At 41.3% G+C, this 19,145-nt stretch overlaps 1 protein-coding gene across 2 annotated transcripts in view; it reads left to right on the plus strand.

Moving 5' to 3' along the window:
* AHCYL1 (adenosylhomocysteinase like 1) overlaps positions 1 to 8,239 on the plus strand; it is a 46,069-nt gene extending 37,830 nt beyond the window's left edge. For both annotated transcript variants that reach the window (XM_053590502.1, XM_053590503.1), the window contains exons 8-17: positions 366 to 482; positions 741 to 804; positions 1,612 to 1,700; positions 2,060 to 2,130; positions 2,493 to 2,587; positions 2,671 to 2,769; positions 3,179 to 3,247; positions 3,720 to 3,798; positions 5,595 to 5,715; positions 6,229 to 8,239. In XM_053590502.1, the coding sequence (XP_053446477.1) occupies positions 366 to 482; positions 741 to 804; positions 1,612 to 1,700; positions 2,060 to 2,130; positions 2,493 to 2,587; positions 2,671 to 2,769; positions 3,179 to 3,247; positions 3,720 to 3,798; positions 5,595 to 5,715; positions 6,229 to 6,235 (811 nt within the window). In that variant the 3' untranslated portion in view covers positions 6,236 to 8,239. The remainder of the gene's footprint in view (positions 1 to 365; positions 483 to 740; positions 805 to 1,611; positions 1,701 to 2,059; positions 2,131 to 2,492; positions 2,588 to 2,670; positions 2,770 to 3,178; positions 3,248 to 3,719; positions 3,799 to 5,594; positions 5,716 to 6,228) is intronic.
* Positions 8,240 to 19,145: the final 10,906 nt, after the last annotated feature.

Genomic DNA, 19,145 nt, shown 5'->3' on the forward strand with positions numbered 1-19,145 from the left:
CTTACATACACACGTGCGTTCACACACAGGGCACCATATCAGAATCATTAATAATCTTTGCTTATCAGAAGTGGGCATGGGTTTTTAAAGATTGAGAAATGTTGGTTTAAGAAAATAACATATCTTCTATGGAAGAGAAGTAAATTTCTTCAGTTGAAAAGGGGAGTGTTTTTTTTTTTTTTTCCTTTCAAAAGAAAAAGGTAGGGGGAGAAAAAAATGAAAAGACTTGTGTTTACCAATGTCCATGGCCAATAAATAAGACTGGGGAGGGTGGCATGGAACTTGAGAATTAGGCAGATTTTGCCAGATATTATGTTTTACCAGCTAACTTGGTTTTTGTTTTTTGTGGCCTCTTCTCCCTTTAGGCTATATCAGCTCTCCAAAGCTGGGAAGCTCTGCGTTCCTGCCATGAATGTCAATGATTCTGTTACCAAACAGAAGTTTGATAATTTGTACTGCTGCCGAGAATCCATTTTGGATGGGTAGGTTGAAATGTATATATATTTAAACTTAAAGGGGCATACTTGGGTTGGGTTACAGTGTGAATTGGCCATCATTCTGGTCTTGTCCCCTGGTCTTCCTTTGACTTTAAAAGTTTGCTAGAGGGGTGACCTCATGTTGAGCTCAGCCAGTTTCCAATGGAAGTTCTCATTGGCATTGTCCCACACTGTTAACTTTGTGCAGAGGGACTGAATTTGAACTAATAATATTTTGAATTGAGCCCTTGTCTGTTTCCACAGCCTGAAGAGGACCACAGATGTGATGTTTGGTGGGAAGCAAGTGGTGGTGTGTGGCTATGGTGAGGTAAACAGCTGCGCCTCAGTCCCTTTATTCTCACAGATTTACTAGAAATGTTGGATTGAAGGCTTGTACTGTTGATCTAAAGTCACTTATGCAGGGTTTTAAATTCTTTTAGATAATATATCTCAAAACAATAACAAAAGTCCTTCATTCACATCTATGAATAGAGACATGCAGAATGAATTGAGTTTTCAGGTTTTACCAGTTTGTGTTATGGAATGGAATTTCAGCATCATTTCCCTCCAATTATAATAATAACCTTTACTGAGACATATTTCAAGTGAATATATAGCATTTTAGTCCCAGAGGTAACTTTCAGTAGAATGAAGGGTAGAATCTGAAGTGGCATGTAGTTCAGTATCTCTAAACTGGAGTAGGTTATAGGAGATTCTGTTGCCTTCAGCAGTTCACCCACAGAAGTTTCCAAGCTGCTGGGCTGTCCCTGAGTAGCTGTACCTTAAGTGAGAGGTAACAGGTTTTTTTGAAATAAGAAATTAGAGGCTCTCAATCCCCAACAATTTAAAAAAAAAAAAAAATTAGAGGCTACTAAGAGCAAGTTGCTCTTACCAGGTCTTGTTTCCCTAATGATAACATTTTTATCCAAAGTCCCTGCCCTTGCTATGACATGTCTGCTAAATTACCTCTCTGATGTTCACAACATAATCTCGGGGTCCAAACATCCTGCAGGTAGGTGCTCACTACATAATTGATGATTTCATGAAGATTAATTCCTGTCTCCCAAAGAACCTGCCTACCCCTATGTCCATGCCTTAATGAACCTGACAACCTGACCTTTCTTATGTTTGGCAGGTAGGAAAGGGTTGCTGTGCTGCTCTCAAGGCCCTTGGGGCAATTGTCTACATCACAGAAATTGACCCCATCTGTGCTCTGCAGGCCTGGTAAGAACAATGTTATAATACTTTTAGATTCACTCCAGGTACTTTGTTTTTGAGAGTTCTTGATTTATTATATTGATCATTTTTGCAGAAATCTAGAGGAAGAAAAGGTTAGAATTTCCCTGTCACCCTCTCTCTAACCCTCGGGTTCTCCTAGAACCTCTTGGCATTTTCCCCTTCCTGAATGGAGTCTTGGGGACTCTGGAGAGGCCAGTGTATATAGTTTAGCACAGCTTATCACTTTCCATCCCTGTGAGGTAGCTTCGGATCTGACTTTACAAGGTGGTCTTGTCTCATTTTGTGACCAGCTTCCTTCACACTGCTCCTGGCTTTACTCATAATGTTCCTTCCTTTTCTTCCAGCATGGATGGGTTCAGGGTGGTAAAGCTAAATGAAGTCATCCGGCAAGTTGATGTCGTAATAACTTGCACAGGTAAGTATTGACACTTTGGTGTGCCTGGAGGAGTGATAAGTCAGAGGTTAAATCTTGAAAGTGGTCTGATGATTCTCATAGAAAGTAAGACCTGTACTCAGTGTAAAGGTCTCAGAACTTGAGTAAGCTGCCAGAACCTTAACGTTTTCCAGAGTAAAGAGCCTTTTTCCTCTGGTGACTTTTTTTACCTTGTGTGATCTTAAAACCTGGAGCTGTTACTAAGAGTTATGCACTTCTTTTCTCACAAAGTATACACGTTCTTTAATGACAGCAAAACTCCTTTCTCCCACATTCTAACTGAAAGCTAGTCAGTGCCTTTGTTTCTGACGTCTTTTTCGTCAGCCACTCATCTTAACTTTTAGGAAATAAGAATGTAGTGACACGAGAGCACTTGGACCGTATGAAAAACAGTTGTATCGTATGCAATATGGGCCACTCCAACACAGAAATTGATGTGGTAAGGCTTCTCTCATTTGTTGTTAGGCATTGTTCCTCTACTTTGTATTTTAGCCACGGTCAACTGTGCCTTCTTCCTTTTAGACCAGCCTCCGCACCCCAGAGCTGACATGGGAGCGCGTACGTTCTCAAGTGGACCATGTCATCTGGCCAGATGGCAAACGTGTTGTCCTCCTGGCAGAGGTACATACAGAAGGATTCTGACAGCCACTCAAGCAGTGTAGTTAGACCCATGGCAGGGAGGGGTGGTAGAGAAAAAATACTGGGCCTGTGTTTCTCTGATTCTGTCTTTGGACAGAGTATATTTCTCAAATGGGCTGGTCCTCAAAACAGTCACTCAAAAAAAAAGTCTACTTTTTACTAAATAACATTAGTAACATTCCTGACCATAGATGATTATTCAACCTTTCAGACTCAGAGTTGTAGAAAAGAGAATAAAACCTTAGAGTCCTGATTTTTAAACTGTAATTCTTCTTCCAACTGAGTGGAAGGCTTCTTAGGGGATATAAAGTCCTTTCCCACATTGGCTTTACTTGGAATCTGAGACAAAGAGAGAATAGCTCATCCCAAAGTTTCCTCTTAACCTTTCCAGGGTCGTCTGCTCAATTTGAGCTGTTCCACAGTTCCCACCTTTGTTCTGTCCATCACAGCTACAACACAGGTATGTGACAAAATGGCTGTTTGCCCTACACAGCAAGTTGTGGAACTGGGGTTCTAATGAATGGGGTGGTGCTTGTGGCTCAAGGAGTAGATGGCTCATCAGCCCCATATACCAGAGGTGGCAGGTTCAAACCCGGCCCTGGCCAAAAAAAAACTGCAGAGTTCCAATTGAATGAGGCTATTCTGTTTTCATGTAATAAGTTCTTGAGACTTGGGCTTTCTCAAGTACAGAAAACACTAGGTAGTGTTTGCGTCTCTTTGTCTTGGCTGTTTTAGTTTAAAATAGGTGTTCCAAAAACTGAACTGAAACACCAACAAATCTTCTTACGGTGTTTAACCTTTATCACAAAGTCCTAGGTGCTGAACTATGGTGGATCACTATAGTACTTACCCCACACCCTGTTAAACTTAGCTTTATTTTTATCTTTCTAAGAATTATATTTGTATTTCCCGGCCCTCTTTTCCCAACTTAGGCTTTGGCACTGATAGAACTCTATAATGCACCTGAGGGACGATACAAACAGGATGTATACTTGCTTCCTAAGAAAATGGGTGAGTGAAAAACAGTAGAAACCTATGTTGATCCCTAGCTGTAGGGTCTGGTAAAATGACTTTCATGAAGAGCATTGGACTTAGAGTTTTAATTCCTATTTTAGTGCTTGTGGTCTGACTTCAGTCCTAATCTCCATGAGCTTCAGGTTCTTGGTCAGTAGAGTAAGAATACCACTACATACAGTGCAGAATTGCAGTGAGAATTAAGCTAGTGACTAATAGTGCTTAGCACAATTGTTTAGGGTAGATGCTCTTATTCTAAATAGACTTATGAAATTCAGTAAGCTTCCTAGCACAGCTGAGTTGTGGACAAAAATGAGAGAAACAGAAACACATACAGGTTGTACTGTCCATTCTCTGTGTAGATATGCAGTTGACTTCCTACCCAACCTGCTGTCATTCCACAGGACAAACCATGCTGTGTTTGTGTGATGTAATACACCATCGCTTATCCTTTATCTTTCTGCACAGTGGTCCCCACCTCTCCTTGGCCCAAAATCCCTGACCTCCTAAAGCTAAAATTCTTATTATTGTCTCTTCCAATAGCTTGCCACATATTAGTTTTTAAAAAAATTCATAATTGTAGGAACATATTCTTCTTAGTAAAGTATCTCAAGAATGGAAGAAAAAGTATCCAATGTACTCAGCCCTACTATGAAATTAATTTATAGCTTTCATATCAAAGCTATAACCCAGTTATAACCTAAGAATATGGGAAAGGGGGAGAGGGAGGGGAGGGGCGTGGGGAGGATGGGCAGAGGGAGGGTGATTGGTGGGACCACACCCATGGTGCATCTTACAAGGGTACATGTGAAACTTACTAAATGTAGAATGTAAATGTCTCAATATAATAACTAGGAAAATGCCAGGAAGACTATGTTAACCAGCGTGATGAAAATATGTCAAATGGGGCGGCGCCTGTGGCTCAGTGAGTAGGGCGCCGGCCCCATATGCCGAGGGTGGCGGGTTCAAACCCAGCCCCGGCCAAACTGCAACAAAAAATAGCCGGGCGTTGTGGCGGGCGCCTGTAGTCCCAGCTGCTTGGGAGGCTGAGGCAAGAGAATCGCGTAAGCCCAAGAGTTAGAGGTTGCTGTGAGCTGTGTGACGCCACGGCACTCTACCCGAGGGCGGTACAGTGAGACTCTGTCTCTACAAAAAAATAAAAAAAAAAAAAGAAAATATGTCAAATGGTCTATAAAACCAGTGTATGGTGCCCCATGATTGCATTAATGTACACAGCTATGATTTAATAATAAATAAAATTCATAATTGTAAAAGTCAGAAGAGCTTATCTGTAGAAAACTAACAAATTTGTGTAACTATCTGACGACTCCATGAATCTGAGATTTGAAGCCTTTGTGGATCTTATCCTAGATAAATGTTAATGACACAAAGGTTTTGTGAACTTGTGTCCATTTTGATTTGTAATTTGACTATAATTTAATCCAGTTAAAGAGGTTGCTGCAGGAAGGTGGAAATCGTATGTGACATGTTAGCCACTGAGGTGAATCCAAAAGGTTGCCAGAGAAGGATAAGAAGCTATAACTCCACCGCCTTTTGTCACCCTGATAAATGGCTTTCCAAACACACTTGGATATACTGAGAGAAGTACCCTGCCAGAAAGTCAGCTTTCAGGTTTTTCTTACTAAGTGAATATTTGAAGTTGTGGATTTTTTCAGTTATTCCATTCATTGTCCTCTTTCCCAAAAAACATCAAATGAAAATGGGGGGGTGGTGGGGGATTATAACCCAGAGGCATATTTTAAAGTGTTGCATTCTTATTTTGTTCTTCCTAGATGAGTACGTCGCCAGCTTGCATCTGCCATCATTTGATGCCCACCTGACAGAGCTGACAGATGACCAAGCAAAATATCTGGGACTCAATAAAAATGGGCCATTCAAACCCAATTATTACAGGTAACTTGGGCGAAGCAAGTGAAAAGGTCTTTTCCTCAGTATTAAACCAAGCAAGCAGCCTAGACAGCTAAAATTAAGACCAGATGCTGCACCTGATTTTGAATAGTACAAGAATTCTGCTTCACATTAACAGAGTAGGCAGAGAAATTGTTTATTTACTGGTAGATGTAAAGAAATTTGAGTTTTCTGGAATTTTGGAGCTTGGGCCTCACCCTAAGATTCTGATACAGTTGGTCTGGGATGGGACCAAGCACAGTTATTTTGTAAAAGCTCCCCCAATTATTCTAATGTATAATCAGGGTTTGAAAACCACTGACTTTTATTATCAGGGAGCAGAAGTTAACACCAGAAATGTGGAAGAACAGGATGATGCCTTGGCCTGGGGAATGACTAGAGGGATCCCCAGCCTGGGCCAGGGAGGGACTCTGGAGAAGGGGCTCTCTTTCTAATTCTTCTCTTGGAACTCTCTTGTGGAAGATGCAAGTGTTAATCAATCAATCTCTTTCTTTACAGATACTAATGGACCATATTACCAAGGACCAGTCCACATGAACCACACGACTCTAAAAGAAATATTTTTTAAGATAACTCTTATTTTCTTCTTACTCCTTTCCTCTTGATTTTTTTCTATAATTTCATTCTTGTTTTTCATCTCATTATCCAAGTTCTGCAAACCACACAGGAACTTGCTTCATGGCTCTTTAGATGAAACTGAGGTTCAAAGTTCCTCACCCTAGTTACTAAAGAAGGATTTTACTCCTAGCCCAGAAAGCTGATTCTTTCTTTACTATTTCTGGGGACTTTAGTCTTAATTTAGGTACCTTATTAACAGGAAATGCTAAGGTACCTTCTATGTGGAACAATCTGCAATGTCTAAATCGCCTTAAAAGAGCCCATTTCTTAGCTGCTGAAATCAGTGCTCTTTCACTTCTTCAGAGGAGCAGGGATGCTACCTACCAGCCAGGTAGGTTAGATGTAGGTGGTGCATGTTCATTTCCCATAGAAGTTCCAAGCCCTGTTTCCTGTGTACAGTGGTATGTCTGGTTCAGAGATGTGTACTAGTGAGTGTTGCTCATTAAGATTCAGAAGGCTCCCTTGGCTTTATAGTACAGCCCTGCCACCATTCCCACCAGACTCTCATTTTTCTAGTTGTTAAGCACATTACACTCGATTAAGTTGAAGGTTGTCCCCTAGCATTTATTTCTGTTGTACAAAAAAAAAGGAAAAAAATTTAATATTAACTCTGGGACTGCTTGGGTGGTTAGTTGTTACCAATTTCTCTTTTGAACCTTTGGAACTAAGGTCACCAAGTTGAGTTCAGTGGAATGAAAAGTCTCAAACTCTACTAAGTCCCTCTGTTTCTAGCCCATAGTTTATAGCATCAATGAACTGGAGCCATAATAGCAAATTCTATCAGCTCTGACCTATACAGCTTGTGCTGAAGGCAAATTTATTAAGCCATTACTCAATATAAAGCACTGAGCTCTATCTTTAGGATTATCCTTTAAGAGCAAATTTCTGGTCAGCTGTGCTTCTGCAACCTAAAATACTTAAAGGAAGGTAGGTGTGGATGGGAGGAGGAATAATGCATTGGGCCAGGGTGAGCGAAATGTAGCTTCATACAATTTAGACATTAATTTTATAGCAGTGATACACTTTTGATTAAAACATACCACAAAAAGTTTATGAACTAAGATCTTAAAGGGCAGTTTATGTGTAGAGAAAGTAATCAGTACATCCTGGCTTGTGTGTTGAAGGAATCCCCAGAGAGTTTCTCTCGAAGATCAGAGAGACACGTTCTCATGCCATGCACCCTGCTTACCAGCATTTCTGCATGGTCAAATGAGCATTACGCTCATGAGATTTAAGTATGTAATTACCCAGGATTTGAAATCCTCAACTTGTTCTAGCTTGTGATCCTTCAAAGTTGGGTCATATATTACTGCTGGACACTGGAAGTTTTCGTTTCTCTCGTTCCATTGATTAGAGAGGCAGTAAAAAACAGGAACATAGAAAAGCTTTCACCCTGCAGCTTCCTAGCAGGGTACAATTGTCTTGCCAAAACGTTCTTCCCTTGTCCCATTTCTCCCTACCCAGTCCCCTCCTACTCCTTGCCTGTATGACCATGCTTTCTTCTCTATAGATGCTAACAGTCAAAGCCCTTTTTCCTAGGGCACTTAGCCAGCCAGTCAGAACACCACATCTGTTAAGGGAGGTAACCTGGCCAACAGTGTATCCACTGTGTCAGCTCTATTGAGGAAGGGGCCTAAGTTCTGCTGCCTCTGGCCTGCTCCCTGATTCCATGTCTGTTACTGTGTCCATAGGAATAATAGGTAAGGGCTCCGTCGCTGTCAAACCATGTAACAAAGGACACCTAGAAAAATGTCTGGCATCAGAGGGAGCATGTGGAGAGCAACTTGGGAGGAACACGTTCATTTTGTATTGAATGATTTTTAATGAATGCAATATTAATCCTTGCAGATGAGCAATAATCATTAAAGTCAATTAAAATGATAAGACCTTATTGGCAGTCTGTGTCATTCTTGGATGAACGGCAGAACTTCATTAGAACCTGTTTTCTAGTGGGGAGATAAGTCATAGGTCAGCAGTATTTATTTATTTATTTTTTATTTCTTTTTTTTTTTCTTTTATTTATTTTTTGGAGACAGAGCCTCAAGCTGTCACCCTGGGTAGAGTGTTCTGGCATCACAGCTCACAGCAACCTCCAACTCCTGGGCTCAAGCGAGTCTCCTGCCTCCGCCTCCCAAGTAGCTGGGACCACAGGTGCCTGCCACAACGCCTGGCTATTTTTCGGTTGCAGCCCTCGTTGTTTGGCAGGCCCGGGATGGATTTGAACCCGCCAGCTCAGGTATATGTGGCTGGCACCTTAGCCGCTTGAGCCACAGGCGCCAAGCTGGTCAGCAGTATTTAATAGAGATTTGTCGAAGACCTGTTAATGTAGAGGCTGAAAGCAGAGTTCTTCATTAATACCTTAAATTTTGTATGCCTGCTCTGTGTCCAGCATTGGGCCTAGGCACTTTCACTCTTCCTTTAAGAAGCAAACTTGAGGGCGGCGCCTGTGGCTCAGTGAGCAGGGCGCTGGCCCCATATACCAAAGGTGGCGGGTTCAAACCCAGCCCCTGCCAAACTGCAACCAAAAAAAAAAGAAGGAGCAAACTTGCTGCTTAAGCTTCAGGTCCCCTCACTTGCATAGTCCCCTTCTAACACCCTATACCTAATTTCTACAGAATGTCCCCAGAATGTCCTCAGCCTTCCCCACGTATCCGTGTCAGAAGTTGTCTCAATGTCTTCTGATGCAAATACATCTATCTTAGTCTGTTTTTGCTGCTCGAGCAAGAACAAACATTTATATTCTCAGTTATGGAGTGAAGAAATCCAAGCTCAAGATGTTGCTAGATTCAGTGTCTGGAGAGGGCTTCTCTCTTGGCACCTCTTACTGTGTCCTCACATGACAGAAGGTGGAAGGGCAAAAAGGTCCTAGCTAGTTCACTTCCGTCAGCCCTGTTACAAGGACATTTGTCCCATTTATGAGGGCACTGCTCTCATGATTTAAATCACCTCCTAAAGGACCCGCCCCTTAATAGTATTATCACACTGGCAATTAAGTTTAAGATGATACATTTGCAGGACATAGTATTCTACCCCTTGTTCCCCAAATTCATGTCCTTCATGATACATTCATTATATCCAAGTATCCCCCCAAATCTTGTTCTAGTACCAACTCAGAAGTCTAAAGTCCAGAGTCTTGTCTTAATCAGATATAGGTGAAACTCAAGATACAGTTCATCCTGAGACAGTTGCTCTCTGGCTGTGTACCCGTGAAATCAAATTACGGACTTCCAAAATACAGTGGTGTGCTACACATAGGACATACTGAGAGAAATAGGGAAGAAGAAAGGAGTTACAGGTCCCAACCAAATCTAAAACCCAAAAGGGCAAACACAACATCTTAAGGCTCCAGAATAATCTCAGACTCCAGGTCCCCACCTTCTGGACACGGAGGGGTTGGGCCTCAAAAACTTTTGCTTGGCAGCTCTCATGGAATTTTGTGTCTGTAGTTCTCCCAGGCTGCAGTTCCATACAGGCGGCTCTACAGTTCCAGGGTCTTGAGGCTACAGCGCTCCCACTGCTTCACTAAGCACTGCCCTAGTAAGGACTTTAGTAGACCTGGGACTCAGGGCTCTCCCAAGTATCCTCTGAAATCTAGGTGGAGGTAGACATGCCTCCATCACTTCTGCACTCTGCACCTGCAGAGTTAGCACCCCATGGACACTGCCAACATTTATCACTTGTGCCTTCTGGAGTGGCAGCCTGAGTTGCATCCAGGCCTGCTTTTGAGCCACAGCTGGGGGTGGTTATAGAGTGCTGCCCTGAAATGTGGAGAACAGAAACTTAAAGCAGCCCTAGGCAGCAACTCTAAGGCCCCATGGGTGCACTGGACCTCTCCTTTGAAATATTCTTACAGGAAGAATGGGGATCGAAGACTCCATTCTTAGCAGGGGAGGGCACCCCCAGAGAAAGGAAAAATTAAAAAGTAAGCTGAAGGAGTTGGAACAAAGAAAAGTCAGCTAGTTTACCTTTAAACTAGCCATTACTAAATTTCTTACCTAAACAAGTTTCGGACCTTTCCGGGAACTCCGATCTATTGGAAATACAGCTTAAACCAATACCCTGCTAAGTCTGTAAACACTCTGAGGAAGAAAATGGTCATAAAAAAGATAACAAAACCTGGAATAGTTACACCTTCTAGGTCCTTCCTGCCCATTAAAGCAGATACCCATTGTAGAGATTTATGTTTGGCTAGGGCAGAAACCAAGGAAATAACTGGAACCCTGAAATACAGGAGGAAAGCTTAACACCCCTTATCACAGAGGAAAATCCTCTGTGGCAATGATGAAAGAAAAATCCTCTCTCCCATTGATGGCTCAAAAGAGATTAACACCAGTGGTGTTTTGCTCCACAGTGAACTAACAGAGCTTAACACCTCCCTAAAAATCTGTGTGTGTGACTCCAGACAGGAGGCTTCCCACACACAAAACTCAAGTTTCAGATATTCTAAAACTACTCAAATCTTTAATGTTAATAATAACAAAAGCTGATATACTCACCCCCAAAAAACTGCTGGTGTCTTTGTTCCCTCCCTCAGCTTACCACCTGGGCAGATAGATTTCAATAAAAGCTGTGTAGAACAAAAACTCAGACCACTCACTGGAACCCACCACCTGTTCCCCTGAGCTCCCACCTCTGAAAATTCTATTCTGTGTGTCATGTCTCTGTCTTTATCATCGTTCCTAACTTTATATTTCTTCTGTCAGTTGCGCCAGTTCTACAGGTCTTAGTGGACCCTGCCCCTGGGGCGGGACCCTGACATTTGGCGCCCAACGTCTGCCTTCAAGGCCCTGGCACTCTGGGCCTCTGATGGGCTTGGCAGCCTTGGAGATCTCTGAAATGCTTTCAGGGTCATTCTTCCATTGTCTTGGTAAACAGCATGTGGCTTCCTTTTAGTCTTCCTTCCAAAGTTCACTTGGCCATACCCTTAATAATTTCTCCCCAGCTCTCCTTTTTATTCTTTACATCCTGGCCAGGCCAAGAGTTTTCCAAATCTTTAAGTTCTGCTTCCCTTTTGATTATAAGTTGCATCTTTAGGCTTGGTGCCTGTAGCACAATGGTTATGGCGCCAGCCACATACACCCAGGTTGGCAGGTTCGAACCTGGCCTGGGCCAGCTAAACAACAATGACATCTGCAACAACAACAAAAAAAAATAGCTGGGTGTTGTGGCAGGTACCTATAGTCCCAGCTATTTGGGAGGCTGAGACAAGAGGATCACTTAAGCCCAAGAGTTTGAGGTTGCTGTGAGCTGTGACACCATGGCTCTCTACCAAGGGCAACAGTGAGACTCTGTCTCAAAAAAAGAAAAAAAATTGCATCTTTAGTTCATTTCTCTCTTCTTTCATTTTATCATAAGCAGTCCAAAGAAGCTATGCTACACACTCAACACTTGCCAAGAGATTTCTCTTACTAAATGAATATTCTAGTTCATTGCTTACAAGTTCTACTTTCCACAAAACACTACAATAGGGACAGCAAAGGGCCTATCTAGTTCCCTCCAGTCCTTTTATAAAACATTATTCCCAACCTAGTCACCTCCTGAAGGCCCAAGTTCTTATAACTGTTATATTGGGATTGAGTTTTAGAGGGAACATAAACATTCACACTATAGCAGTATCTTTAAGAATATTCTTAGAAAGTAATACCCTTTCTATTTTCTTTTTGTTTGTTTGTTTGAGACAGTCTCAAGCTGTCGCCCTGGGTAGAGTGCTGTGGTGTATAGAGATCCTCTTGCCCCGTTTTTCTATTTTTAGTAGAGATGAGGTCTCATTTTTGCTCAGACTGGTCTCAGACTCCTGAGCTCAAGCAATCCACCCACCTTGGCCTCCCAGAATGCTAGGATTATAGGTGTGAGTCACCGTGCCCAGCCTCTATTTTCTTTTACTAAACTGGTCCCAAATAATGCTGGTGACTTTTATGTAAAATGGGCAAATGGTATCTTTAATTCTATGAGGCATTATGCATGCACTTAAATCCAAACTTAAGATAAATTTCATATTGCCCAGAGAATTTAAACTTTAATTGTCTTGGGGTTTTTTTGTTGTTTTGAGGCAGAGTCTTGTTCTGTTGCCTGGACTAGAGTGCTATGGCCTAGCTCACAGCAACCTCAAACTCCTGGGTTCAAGCCATCCTCCAGCGTCAGCCTCCCAAGTTGCTGGGACTACAGGCCTCTTCCACAATTTCTTTTCTTTCTTTCTTTCCTTCCTTTCCTTCCTTTCCTTCCTTTCCTTCCTTTCTTTCCTTCCTTCCTTCCTTCCTTCCTTCTTTCTTTCTTTCCTTTCTTAGTAAAGATGGGGTCTTGCTTTGCTCAGGCCAGTCTTGAACTTCTGAGCTCCAGGAATCTTCTCATCTCTGCCTACCAGATGCTAAGATTATAGGTGTGAACCACCACACCCAGCCTGTCTTATTAATCTATTTGATAACATTCCTGTTAAGTTGTCTATAATGGTGAGAGAATATCTTGAAGTTAAATATTTGAATACAAGGTATTTAAATGAACTGTAAACCTTATGGTTTCATAAAATTGATTCTTCAAAGGTTTCTTTTTTAATTGACTACTATGTGCGAAGGTCTATTTTACCTACTTGGGATACATCACTATAAATCAGAAGATCTCTTCCTTTGTGGAGTTGACCTGAAATTCCAACAAAATTCTGATTTCCCCTTCCCCTTTTTTTTTTTACCCACAATTAGGTAAGGCATCATCTGGATCTGCAGCCTGTGCATATGGGTGGGAGCTGTGTGGGAGCTGGACTCCCAGGCCTGGTACAGGGAGTCAGATCCTAAGTAGGGGAGGTAGGGCATACATGTAGGAGATGGACAGCAATGGCAGATTGGTTAGGAATAGGAGAACTAATCAACAAAAGGGAAAATACTAAGGGTAGTAGAAGCCAACTTTCTCATTTTTGGAGAAGGCATTACATATTGGAAAGGAAAACACTAGAATGAACTCTGGTGCTGAGTTTGAATAGGTATTGGTGTGTGCTTATAAATTTCTTTTTTTTTTTTTTGAGATAGAGTCTTACTATGTCACCCTTGGTAGAGTGCTGTGACGTCCCAGCTCACAGCCATCTCAAACTCCTGGGCTTAAGTGATTCTCTTGCCTCAGCCTCCCAAGTAGCTGGGAATACAGGCGCCTGCCACAATGTCCAGCTACTTTTTGTTGTGATGGTGGTGGTTGTTATTGTTGTTTAGCAGGCCCAGGCTGAGTTCGAACCCGCCAGCCCCAGTGTATATGGCCAGCATCCTAACCACTGAGCTACAGGCACAGAGCCTGCTCATAAATTTCAATATAAAGATATGTGAATGTATGTTGCATGTACACACCTCCCTAGCTCTGTCTACTAAGCATGCCTTGGAGCAGTGGTACCTCTCTTCCCCCAATGCAGTACACACACCTGCCTTCCAGTCTAGACACTACATTCACCACTGAAAAGAGCCAGGAGTCCTTGGAGAAATGACTGATTCCATAGCGGGTCAGGAAAAGTACACAATGAGCCAAAAAGCACAGAAATATTCAAAAAAGGACACACAAGCCAGCTTTAAGGAACTTAAACTGAGACAAATCTGAGACAATCTAAGCATCAAAATGATGTGTAATCCATTGAACAGAACAAGAAACAGTCTATGCTAATATAAATGAATGAATAAAAAAATTTTTAATGAGAAATGGGATAGGTATATAGCTTTCCATAAAATATTTCTTAAATACAACAGAGGAAACAGTAACTTCAAAGTGGAAAAGGCTGGCAACCCTGCCTTTGGTTCTATTTGGGCAGGTCCCTACATTTGGCCCTATCACAAACTACCTTAAGAGAAATCTGAATCCTTTGGCACTTGATAGGTTGCGCTGAGAACACAGCATTTCTTCTGTAAGATTTCTGCTAACGATACATAAACTGAATCTAATCATGAGGAAGCAGCAGACAAATCCAAACTGAAAGACATTTTACAAAATAAATGGCCTATAATCTTCAAAAGTACCAAAGTCAAATTGTAATTAAGGAATAAGAAAAATGTAACTAAATGTTATCCCAAACCTGTTCATTTTACTACATAAAGGACATCACTAGGACAATTCATGAAATTTGAAAGGGGTCAAAGGATGATATGGTGGTAACGTCTGTTCATTTCCTAATGTTAGGAGCTGAACTGCTGTTATATAGAATGCTTATTTATAGGAAATAAACACTAAAGTATTAGGAGGGATGGATCATCAGATCAATAACTCATTCTCAAATGGGTCACTTTTTTGTTTGATTATTTCAGAGTTCAATTTTACTGAATGAGAATCCTAAGATGAAAAACATCAGACTGTGGCTTAATTAATTCAGAAAATGTAAAAAATCAATTGTGTTATATTTAGGTATGTCTTAGACCACTGGTTCTCAACCTTCCTAATGCTGCGACCCTTTAATACAGTTCCTGTGGGTCACGACCCACAGATTGAGAACTGCTGTCTTAGACCAATGATAAAGGTAAAGCCTTTGGAGTTATAAAGAAAAAGAAAACAAAATCAATGGAAAAATAGTATTTTACATGCCTACACAAAGTATTTCACTAACAAGAAATCCCAATAAGGGGGTGCCCCCTAGCTGAGCATTGTAGTCCTAGCTACTAGGGAGGCTAAGGCAAGAGAATTGTTTGAGCCCAAGAGTTTGAGGTTGCTGTGAGCTCTGATGCCACAGCACTCTACAGAGGGTGACAAAGTGAGACTCTGTCTCAATAAAAAAAAAAAAATCCCAATTAAAATAATACACAGACCAATAGTTCAACAAGGAAGTGGAGAATGGGAGTGCAGCATGCTGTAAATGACTCCAGACTGCTCTCTGGCCATGGGTACTGAACAAGGTTTTACCTGCCAAATAACTTCTGTATTTGAGAAATTTCTAGAGAAATTTGTTGAATTTTGAAAGAATGTGAAACAAGAATTGACATTAGAACTTCTCTGCTCACTGGTGGTAAAACTCTGAGTTAGAATAATCGTTGGCAAAGTATAGCTCTCCCAGGAGCCAAGTCTAGCCCACTGATTCTCTTCCTATGGCTCATAAGCTAAGAATTGTTTTTACATTTTTTAGTGATTGGGGAAAAAAATCATGACTAATATTTTGTGACATGTGAAAATTGTATGAAATTCAAATTTCAGTATCCATAAATACATAGCAATACTCATTTATGTAATGTCCATGGCTACTTTTGTGCCACAAAGGTAGAGTTGAATAGTTGCAACTAAATGGCCCATAAAACCCAAAATATTTACTAACTGGCCCTTTACAGAAAGTTTGCTAACCCCAGGCATAAAGGTTGATTTCTCATTTAGGTAAGAAGAGGGAGTCTCCCTGTGAGAGCAGAACATAGAATTAAAGCATTAGGAAGGAAAGGATATTGAACAAAGAATCTTCCAGTTTAGGTTAGCAGATGCTAAAATCTACCTGTATCCTGAACAGGATTGACTCTGCTATTAAGAAATTTCATTGGCAGCGCTTGTGGCTCAGTGAGTAGGGCGCCGGCCCCATATGCCAAGGGTGGCGGGTTCAAACCCAGCCCCAGCCAAAATGCAACAAAAAAATAGCTGGGCGTTGTGGCGGGCGCCTGTAGTCCCAGCTGCTTGGGAGGCTGAGGCAAGAGAATCGCGTAAGCCCAGGAGTTAGAGGTTGCTGTGAGCCGTATGACATCATGGCACTCTACTGAGGGCAGTATGGTGAGACTCTGTCTCTACAAAAAAAAAAAAGACATTTCAGCAAACTGATAAAGCAACTACAAAATTACTTGGGAAGACATTTTTGTTCCGATTTAGAATGTGTAATTCAGTAATACATTTAGACCTGCAATTTTAAGTTGCAATGAATCTTACAGACGGTATCGTAAATTTATATTATGTATTCAAAACATTATACATATACAGTATTGGAACTTTTAGAATAGTGTTTTATTTTTATTTTGTTTATATTTTGTTTGCCAGACAACTGAAGTACTCTAAAAAGGAAAGCAAATGTATTAAATTTATAAACGCATTTAAAAATGTTTAAAAAGAGGTCAGGTTTAGGTCGCGCCTTGTAGCTCAAGGAGTAGGGCGCTGGCCTCATATACCAGAGGTGGTAGGTTCGAACCCGGCCCTGGCCAAAAAAATCTGCAAAAAAAAAAAAAAGAGTTCAGGTTTACAATATTCAAGGTTTCCTTAGAAGTCATTAACATTCAGGCAGGGCGAGGTGGCTCACACCGGTAATCCTAGCACTCTGGGAGGCTGAGGTGGGTGGATAGCTTGAGCTTACGAGTTCGAGACCCGCCTGAGCAAAAGTGAGACCTTGCCTCTACTAAAATAGAAAAACTGAAGCAGGAAGATCTCTTGAGCCCAAGAGTTGGAGGTTGCTGTGAACTATGATGCCACAGCACTCTACCCAGGGCAAGAGCTTGAGACTCTTGCCCCCCTCTCCAAAAAAGGAAGTCATTAACGTTAAGATTTAAAGCTGAACTTTAAAAAGCTTAAGTAGTAGATTTTACTTTAATAAACTGAATACTAATTTTTTTTTTTTTTTTTGTAGGGACAGAGTCTCACTTTATGGCCCTCGGTAGAGTGCCGTGGTTTCACACAGCTCACAGCAACCTCCAATTCCTGGGCTTTAGCGATTCTCTTGCCTCAGCCTCCCAAGTAGCTGGGACTACAGGCACCTGCCACAATGCCCGGCTATTTTTTGGTAGCAGTTTGGCCAGGGCCAGGTTTGAACCCGCCACCCTCAGTATATGGGGCCGGCACCCTACTGACTGAGCCACAGGTGCCGCCCTGAATACTAATTTTTTAAATTGAAGTAACATCTCCTGATACTCCTCAAGCAGTCCTTAAGGACACTTACAGGCGTCCTCAAACTTTTTAAACAGGGGGCCTCCCTCAGACGGTTGGAGGGCCGGACTATAGTTTAAAAAAAACTATGAACAAATTCCTATGCACACTGCACATATTTTATTTTGAAGTAAAAAAACAAAATGAGAACAAATACAACCATACCGCCTCATGTGGCCCGCGGGCCGCAGTTTGAGGACCCCTGCAAGGAATTGTTCTTTTTTTTTTTTTTTTTTTTAATCATAGCTGTGTACATTAATGCGATCATGGGGCACCATACACTGGGTTTATAAACAGTTTGACACATTTTCCTCACACTGGTTAACATAGCCTTCCTGGCATTTTCTTAGTTATTGTGTTAAGACATTTATATTCTACATTTACTAAGTTTCACATGTACCCTTGTAAGATGCACCGCAGGTGTAATCCCACCAATCACCCTCCCTCTGCCCATTTTACTTCCTCCCTCCCCTCACTCTCCCCCTTCCCCTTATTCTTAGGTTATAACTGGGTTATAGCTTTCATGTGAAAGCCATAAATTAGTTTCATAGTAGGGCTGAGTACATTGGATACTTTTTCTTCCATTCTTGAGATACTTTACTAAGAAGAATATGTTCCAGCTCCATCCATGTAAACATGAAAGAGGTAAAGTCTCCATCTTTCTTTAAGGCTGCATAATATTCCATGGTGTACATATACCACAATTTATTAATCCATTCGTGGATCGATGGGCACTTGGGCTTTTTCCATGACTTAGCAATTGTGAATTGGGCTGCAATAAACATTCTGGTACAAATATCTTTGTTATAATGTGATTTTTGGTCTTCTGGGTATATACCTAGTAGGGGAATTACAGGATTGAATGGCAGATCTATTTTTAGATCTCTAAGTATTCTCCAAACATCTTTCCAAAAGGAATGTATTAATTTGCATTCCAACCAGCAGTGTAAAAGTGATCCCTTTTCTTCATATCCACGCCAACATCTCTGGTTTTGGGACTTTGTGATTTGGGCTAATCTTACTGGATTAGCTTTGTAGTCAAAAGTAGTAGTAGTCAAAAGTAGTAGTCAAAAGTCAAATCAAAAGTAGTTTTGATTTGCATTTCTCTGATGATTAAAGATGATGAGCATTTTTTCATATGTCTGTAGGCCATGCGCCTGTCTTCTTCAAAGAAGTTTCTCTTCAAGTCCCTTGCCCAGCCTGTGGTGGGATCCCTTGTTCTTTTCTTGCTTATATGTTTGAATTCTCTGTGGATTCTGTTCATTAAACTTTTGTCAGAGACATAACCTGAAAATATCTTCTCCCATTCTGAGGGCTGTCTGCTTGCTTTATTTACTATGTTCTTGGCTGTGCAGAAGCTTTTTAGTTTGATCAGGTCCCAGTAGTGTATTTTTGAAGCTGCTTCAATTGCCTGGGGCGTCCTCCTCATGAAACACTCACCCAGACCGATTTCTTCAAGGGTTTTCCCCTTGTATTTTGATAGTTTCATGTCTTAAGTTTAAATCTTTAATCCAGTGAGAGTCTATCTTAGTTAATGGTGAAAGGTGTGAGTCCAGTTTCAGTCTTCTACAGGTTGCCAGCCAGTTCACCCAGCACCATTTGTTAAATAGGGAATCTTTTCCCCACTGAATGTTTTTAATTGGCTTGTCAAAGATCAAATAACGGTAAGTAGCTGGACTCATCTCTTGGTTCTCTATTCTGTTCCAGACATCTACTTCTCTGTTTTTGTGCCAGTACCATGCTGTTTGATCAGTATCGATTTGTAGTATAGTCTGAGTCAGGTAGCGAGATTCCTCCTGCTTTGTTTTTATTTCTGAGTAATGTCTTGGCTATTCGAGGTTTTTTCTGATTCCATATAAAACGAAGTATTATTTTTTCAAGATCTTTAAAGTATGACAGTGGAGCTTTAATAGGGATTGCATTAAAATTGTATATTACTTTGGGTTGTTCTTGATTGCCAG

The sequence above is a fragment of the Nycticebus coucang genome, chromosome 5 (assembly GCF_027406575.1).
Source record: "Nycticebus coucang isolate mNycCou1 chromosome 5, mNycCou1.pri, whole genome shotgun sequence".
Lineage (NCBI taxonomy): Eukaryota > Metazoa > Chordata > Mammalia > Primates > Lorisidae > Nycticebus > Nycticebus coucang.